Source organism: Vigna radiata, chromosome 9 (genome assembly GCF_000741045.1).
Source record: "Vigna radiata var. radiata cultivar VC1973A chromosome 9, Vradiata_ver6, whole genome shotgun sequence".
NCBI classification, from domain to species: domain Eukaryota; kingdom Viridiplantae; phylum Streptophyta; class Magnoliopsida; order Fabales; family Fabaceae; genus Vigna; species Vigna radiata.
Window position 1 is genome coordinate 17,046,154 of NC_028359.1, and position 8,465 is coordinate 17,054,618.

Consider the following 8,465-nt stretch of genomic DNA (forward strand, 5'->3'; position numbering starts at 1 on the left):
TACATGCATGTGTAAACGATTACGCGAATGAAATGGGCAATCTGTACAGAAACTTGAACACAGGGAACCATGATTTTATACACAGGGCACCATGACTGATTTGTGTTAGTTTTTGACATGAGTCAAGTCATTGTAATTGGATATTGATTGTGAGTAGTTAGTGGAGTGTTGTAGGGCAAGTTGTGGCCCCAAGGTTGGAGGGANTTGGTCCAAGATAGTCATTTGAGGAAGTTATTGTGCAAGAAATCAGATGGTAATCGTTTACATGCCTGTGTAAACGATTACGTGGATGAAATGGGCAATCTGTACAGAAACTTGAACAAAGGGAACCATGATTTTATACACAGGGCACCATGACTGATTAATGTCACAGATACTAATCATTTAAGGATGAAAGCAATGTCCAACATTGGATTAGGATATCTTAATGCATAATATTACAAAATACCGTTTCATTGATAAACATAAACGAAACTGAAACATCCAAAATATTGCGATTAAGTTGTTCAAGTAGTCATAATAGCATCTTACAGTTATCCATCGAAAGTAAAAAGTTCACAAGCATAACAAAATACATAACAAAACATAGCATAATTTGACTAATTGGTGTTTGGTTCTGTGGACGTTGATGGTTGGTCAGTTGGAGGTTGTATGTAAGATGGTGGTGGAATGTCAGATGGTGGTGGAATGTCTGATGCTGGTGGAATGAATTTCTTTAGTATTTCATTGACATGCTTGTTGTCCACTGCCCAGCTTGGTAGACGAATAACAGGTTGTGGTGTTTGTTTCACTAGTTCAATGGTTGGTGGTTGTATGTCAGCCGGAAACACCTTTACGACATTGCGATGCACTATATTGAGGTACTGCTTTGCTCGAGTGACACTTAATGATGGTACCTGTATGAAATTACAAAGTGACTTTAATATTCATGAAAAAAGGCTGTAATAGGTTAGTTGATGTTATTCTCAGAATGCAATCTTACAAGATTGAGTATCATGACTGAGCCAACACCAATATGATTTCCAAATTCAGGATCTTGAAGAACTTTTTTGTGCAACGATGCCTGCATTGTGCCTGACGGATCCTGTGCACATATAACAGATCATTAGTTGCCATTAAAATAAAATGTTTATCTTCGGAACATAATAATACCTTAACTGTTAGTTGCATGTCTCCAAAACCGTTAGGTTTGCATTCTTTCAATAGGCAAGCAACAACTGGAAGTACCCAGGACTTTTTTGCCTCTATAAGGGAGTTCAAGTTCTTCATTTTTCCATCAGTAACGAGTTTTGCATTTGTCAAAGGAACTTGATGAACATACAACATCTTAGAATTACAAAAACGTAATTATGGACGAACATGGTTTTGATGTTAGTCGTACCATGGTGTTGGATATACATTTCAGCCCATATCCACGCATTAGAATTGAAATCTCTCTCAAATGTAGCTTGAGCAACTTGACGAGCAAATTCTTGTGTGAATTTAGGTTCTTCACTACTTAATCTATTCAACATAGCAGCTTGAACATTGCCTGCTGGGCCAGGTATTAGTGTACCTGAAGAATCACATTTCTTGAAAAGGGATTCAAGGACATCATCATCATACACAAGGTCTTCCCACACATCCATCTTAGTCGTTGCTTGATCTGCAAGAAAATTGAAATCCACACAAGTATTAGAAGACATCAGTGGAGAAAACATAAATAATTTATTACATAAATGTCCTTACAAATATGCTGAATTTAGTTGATTGATCATGGTCATGAGGAAGTATATATAGAAGTCTTTTGAAAGATTTATCATTTTAATTTATTTAAATTAATTTATCTTCTTCAGTCAATTTAATATTATAATATGACTTTTTTTAATTTATTTTCCTTAATGGGTGGATCATTTAATGACATAAACTTTTTTCAGTGAAGAGACCGGTGCTTTTTTTGCACTTATTGGTGAAAGAGAAAAAATATTTTGCTTGCTTGAATGTACATGCATTTAATGTGGGGTTTCAAAAAGTTACTTTTGCAATTAATGATAGTTATGAGAGAGAAAACCCATTGTATATTGGTAGTAATGGTGGGATACTTGTTCCATCCGTAACACTTCCATTGTCTTCCACGTAGCTCAATATTGGTGACTTTGACCTCATCTTCCTTCCACCTTCTTCATTAAAGACCTACCTTATCAGGAACTTTTCAAGAAGGGTTGACATAATTATTTGGTGCAGTTAGGTGAGGAAGGTTTTACCTTCATTGAAGGAACTCATAAATACCTCTTGTGTTGGTAAGAACATGCAACCATCATCTTTATTTCATTCATTTAGAAAGTAAACTCTTCTACTTTTGTCTCATTAGACTTTATTATTCCTTTTTACGTTTCCAATGTCGTCAAAGCATGTGTGTACAATTTCGTTCTTCAAGTTTTTGATTGAAAAATATTATGTTGTTTGAAATGGTTGATGTCTTTATTTGACCACATAAATCAGGGTGGGATTACTTTCCTTACATGGATGACAGTAGAAGAAGTGTAATATATACTACTGGAATGGCTGAATGTAATATCAATTGTGATCTCCCTAATGATTGTTTTTTGGAAGATGAACCCAGACTGCATATGTGTTTTCAGTACATGGACGAAGCAAAAAAGTTTTATACTGAATATGCCATTTCAGAAGGATTTTCTGTGAGAACAAGAAATTCTAGAAAGGATAACAAGAACAATGTAACTTATTTGAGATTAGTTTGCTCCAAGGAAGGCAAATACGTGTCATCAATAAACCCTGAGGTAAAAACCCATCCTACCCAAACAAACCAATGTCCTGCNGGCATAACCATTTCAAAGAAGGATGAAAAATGGTATATAAGGACGGTTAACTTAGACCACAATCATGACCTATGCCCAAAGAATTCAAAGCTATTTGCTGGGAATAGGAAACTTAGCATGCAAGAAAAACGAACATTACAGGTTAATGACGATGCTGGAGTGAGGATAAATAAGAGTTTCCTGAGTATTGTCAGCGATGTCGGGGGATTCGATAACATGGACTTCATGGAGAGAGATGCTAGAAACTATATCGAACGACACAGAAGATCATTATGCAAAGACGGAGATGGACAAGCCCTATTAAGACACTTTTCGTCCATGAAAGATATGAATAATGACTTTTTTTACGACATTGATTTGGATGAAGGGAATAAAATATGTAGTGTGTTTTGGGCTGATGCAAGAAGTAGAGCAGCTTGTGAAGAATTTGGTGATGTCATTTCTTTTGACACAACATATTTGACTAATAAGTATGAAATGCCTTTTGCGCCGTTTGTTGGAGTTAACCATCACGGTCACTCAATTTTACTCGAATGTGGTTTGCTATCGTCTGAAGACACTTCATCTTTTGTTTGGTTGTTCGAATGTTGGATGAGATGCATGGGTAACAAGGCCCCAGATGGGATTATCACTGATCAATGTAGAGCAATGGCGAATGCCATCAAAGAAGTATTTCCTAATAGTAGGCATAGGTGGTGTTTATGGCATATAATGAAAAAAGTGCCGGAAAAATTAAGTGGATATAAACAATATGTTAACATCAAGAGTCATCTCAACGCACTTATCTATGATTGTGGTTGTCTGACGGAGTTTGAGAATGGGTGGGCTGATTTAGTTAACACGTATGGATTGGAGGATAATGAATGGTTATTTAGTTTGTATGACGAAAGACATAAATGGGTTCCTTGTTACCTTAGGAATGATTTTTGGGCTGGAATGTCAACTACACAACGAAGNGAGGGAATGAATGCTTTCTTTGATGGATTTATAAATTCAAGTACCTCACTCCAACAATTTGTGGTGCAATACGACAATGCATTAAAGGTCAAGGCCCAAAAAGAAACACAAGCTGATTTCTCGTCCCTAAATACCACAATTGGTTGTGGGTCGCAGTCACCAATTGAGAGACAATTCCAACTTGAGTACACACATGAAAAGTTTGAAGAAGTGCAAAAAGAATTTCGATCTCGGATGAATTGTTTTATCAAAGAAACGAATACGGACAACGAATGCAATATTTACACAATCAAAGAGGAGCAAATGTGGGAAGGAAAATGTTCAAATAAATTTTACAAAGTGCAGTTTGATCCAGTGACAAAACAAGCCACCTGTTCTTGCCTTCTATTCGAATTCAGAGGCATTGTTTGTCGACATGCCCTCTTGGTATTTGGACAAGAAGATGTATATAGTGTGCCTGTGAAATACATTCTACGGCGTTGGAGTAAAAATGTNCGTAGAAGACACACTCTAATTAGAGCCTCGTATAGTAATTCCAACCAACAACCGTCGATGCAAAGATATCAAATGTTGTGCAAACAGTTCTATGACATCGCAGAGGTTGCATGTGAGTCTGAAGGTTGTTCTGAACAGTTGAAAAAAGATCTTGATCTACTGCGACACAAGTTTGGATGTAGTTCGTCCATCAAAAATAACATTATTAGTGATGGGGGCGAACTACGATACGAGAAGCCAGATTCCCCAACAATACAGGACAGTGGTGGTGCACGTGATGATGTTATTGTGCGTAGCCCACTACAAGTNAAGCGCAAGGGAAGACCACGCACCAATAGACTAAAGTCAACCTTGGAGAAAAAAAACCAGTCAAAGAAGAAGAATTTCAAAGAAAACTACTACAACAACTGTTCATGATTCTGTGAGTATTTGAAGGCTTCACTTGTTTGATGTTTCTGAGATACAATGTAATGACAATTCTAATTTATAATCAATATTTGGTTTTAGGAGATAACATTGCCCGCTGTAACACAACGAACTGAATACGCCCCGTCTGAATCACAATCTTACCAATCTTACCAGGTATCACAAGAATCACAATTACCGGTGTCTGGATTTGTGTCTTTGTTAAATGCTGTACATAACAACTATGATGACAGTATTGTATGACGGCAATATGTACTTACGTGTTGTTATATAACTGTGTTTATGAATAAAATTATATTTTTGTGAAAATTGGATGCAATAGTGTATATTTGAAATTGACTGATTCGGGAAATTTATGGGGTGGTAATCGTTTACCAGTTTATTGTAAACGATTACAATAACTGCAACCCCTTCTTTAAATGACCTGTTTTGAACGTGGTGCCTCAATTCAACGACCCACTTCCCCCACGTCACAATCCATCTACTCCATCATCTCCAACTATTTAACTTCTCCAAGCGACCTTCTTACTTCCATCTTCGTTACACATTTCCCTATTCTACCTCCAATGGCTGATCGTGCAAAGAAGATACAAAGGGCGTCTTCATCTCACGGTGGACGTCGTCGTCGACGCGGCCCTACCCCATCCCCACCACCATCCCCATCCCCACCACCATCCCCGTCACCATCAACACCATCTTCGACATCATCATCACCACCTCCACCAAACAATGCCCTTTTCTCTAATGATGAACAATATCAGAGATATGCTACNCATTTTTACAATCGCGATATCATGGAAAGCAAATTTCTCGAAGACGGATGGTTCGAAGGGCGAAATTTCCAGTTCCACGACATCTTGTCCGAGGTTGGGCTTCTAGAATTTGTTTCTTTAAGAAGAGATTACTACCCGGAATTAGTCAAAGTCTTCTATAGCAACATGACAATTTCGCCTAATGGGGTTATTCGAAGTGAAGTCAGAGGAATTGAGTTAAAAATAAGCCCAAAAATTTTCAACGAATTGGCTTCACTCCCATCCGGCGGTGTTAGATACGAAGGCAGAATGGTGGATGAGTGGAAAGACCAGTACGATTCCATAACTGCTCGCCAACTGGTGTGCGTAGATGAACGTGACATACATGGAAGAATTCTAGCAGGCCGAATGAAGGTACAACCTAGGATTCTTCATTATGTTATCACTCGAATTTTACTCCCCCGTGCTACCAATAACGGACAAGCATCTGAAGAGGACTTTGTCATACTGTGGGCTCTTTTCAATAATATGCAAATTAACTAGGGACATCTCATCAGAAAGAAGATGAGAAATGCATTGAAGGACAAAGCAAAATTGCCATATCCTCATCTAGTACGCATGTTCTTGGATTGTATGATGTACCCACTGAGACTGATCCCACCAAGGCTTTTAACACCACTCTAATCATAGGATCTGAAGTAATTGCGTCATTTGGTTATGTACAAAATGAAGAAGGAGAGTGGGTTCCCAAAAAAAAGCCATCCAAACCACAGGATACTGATGAAGGGAGTTCATCAACATCACTGAACGATGTGCTGAACCGAATCCAAGAGATGCAGTGTTATGTTGGTTCAAGATTAGACTCCATCGATACGCGCTTGGAAAACTTCCAGAGTACCGTGGACACCAAATTTGATGCTTTTCAAACGCAATTCTCCAACATGGAGTTGTCGATGGGAACAAGATTTGAGTCGTTGGATTCTCGTGTTGGACACATTGACGATGAAATGCNGCAATTCCGAACCCGCTATGAGAACGACCGTAGTTCGTAGAATGTGCTTTTGTTTTTTGTTTAATTTGTGCTTCTGTTATTTGCTTAGTTTGTGCTTTTCTTAGTTGCTTAATTTCAGTTTTATATATTGTTGTTCACATTACAATGTTATCTCCCTATAGTATTTGGAGTTTACTTATGTAGTGTTTTGGTTTTCCTTAATTATATGCAGTGGTCATCTCTTTTTGAATGATATGTTTAAGAAATTTTATTGTGGTTATTTGCTTTTTTTAAGCTTGCTCATCCAGACCAACAACTTGTACAGAAACGGAGTATTTATTTTATGGTAATCGTTTACATCAAAAATGTAATCGTTTACAGAGTAATTGTAATCGTTTACATCTTCATGGTAAACGTTTACATGGTCTTTTCCTACATGCAATCCTTTCATAACCCAAGGCACGGTCTTTTATGACTTGAATTTTATAATATGCTTTTATGGTGCAATAAATTGTCATTAATTCATTGCTAAAACAGTTTGACAAGTCTTAAAGTATTTTGAATTACATTTAAGGAGCATTATTTTGTCATTCATTTAATGGGTCAAGAAATTCAATATTTTAAGAGGACATTCAAAAGGCACCACTACGGGGTCATTAAAAGCCATTTAACTCTGCAACAACTTCCCAATGACAGTCAACATTACTATTACCCATATATTGAAACCAATGGTTTGAACAAAACTTTGGAAAGACATCAACCATCATCTTAAGACCCTATAAATTCCTTTCCCACGTCTTGTTATAATACACTAACACAGAGCTACCCATACTTTCACTATTTTCACTATCTTATTTTGAAAACCATGACGGCGTCATCAAGCACTGCAACATCAACCATCTTGTGGGAGTACTCAACCATCTACCTCACAGACGTGGTAATCATGTTCTAACTTGTTGTATATTTTCTTCACGCATTTATAATATCTAATTTTTTCAAACCAATACTGCAGCAATATGGGTGGGTCGATAGGCTTTTCACTGCAGCATATGAAGGCGAATTAGGAAGTACATGGTCATTGATGGACAATCACGGTCACACTCATTTGGTAACATATAACATGAACGTAACCCATCCTAGAATTACAATTGGATGGTCATCACTGAAAAACGTTTACCATGATAGGGTTATTGATGCCCACATTAAATTCCAGTATCACGGTAACAACAGCTTCAAAATAATAATATACTTTGGTGCTTGCACTCAAAGCAGTAGGCAATATTTCATTGATCTCTGTAACTATAATCCAGATTCATCATTGTTCACTATTAAATTGACTAAATCCCAATGTCAAGGAAGTCATTTGGTACGTAAGCAATACTTTTCGAACGTATTTGATCATCACTATTAATAGTTCTGAATGTCAATGACTTAATCATCATCATTCCACTGGACTTGCGCACAACATTTGGGAATGAAATCAGAAACAGAGGCTTCACAGAGGTTGTGTTTCTTGGTCATAACGACGGCGTCATGTGCAAGGTGTTGGTTTCACATTCAAGGAATTCTACAAAGTTTGGAAAAGGTTGGAAAGAATTTTGCAGNCAATATGGGTTGAAGGAAGGAGACGTTCTTGTCTTTGAGGTTCAACATCACAACCATGACAATACAATAGAAGATTTCATCAAAGGGTGTAGTTGTATTTTGAACAACCCAATATGCGTGTGACATTTTATCTTTGTAATCACTATATGTTAGGAAATAATGTGCTTGTTATTTTTTTAATAATATCAAAGTTTCATGTTATTTGGACCGAATGTCATACGTATTAAATCACGATCTTCTTATTTATTTCCCCATATTTTTACCCAAAAATCATCATAAAGCAAACCAAATTCGTGAAAATAATTAAGATTTCACCTTATGGTACCCTGTTTACAAAATCAGGGTGCCCTGTGAAGGACTCTCTGTACAAAAACACAATAACATGCGCGTAATCGTTTACCACCTCATGGTAAACGATTA

At 37.1% G+C, this 8,465-nt stretch overlaps 2 protein-coding genes across 2 annotated transcripts in view; one reads left to right on the forward strand and one right to left on the reverse strand.

Moving 5' to 3' along the window:
* Positions 1-40: 40 nt before the first annotated feature.
* LOC106774007 overlaps positions 41-8,465 on the reverse strand; it is a 24,193-nt gene continuing 15,768 nt past the window's right edge. The window contains exons 2-5 of the mRNA XM_014660795.2: positions 1,382-1,645; positions 1,153-1,307; positions 983-1,084; positions 41-896 (exon numbers count right to left, since the gene is read on the reverse strand). Of these exons, the coding sequence (XP_014516281.2) occupies positions 600-896; positions 983-1,084; positions 1,153-1,307; positions 1,382-1,628 (801 nt within the window). The 5' untranslated portion in view covers positions 1,629-1,645 and the 3' untranslated portion in view covers positions 41-599. The remainder of the gene's footprint in view (positions 897-982; positions 1,085-1,152; positions 1,308-1,381; positions 1,646-8,465) is intronic.
* LOC106773445 (protein FAR1-RELATED SEQUENCE 5-like) lies at positions 2,625-4,688 on the forward strand. The gene has a single exon (XM_014660138.1). The coding sequence runs from the start codon at positions 2,625-2,627 to the stop codon at positions 4,686-4,688; it is 2,064 nt and encodes a 687-aa protein (XP_014515624.1).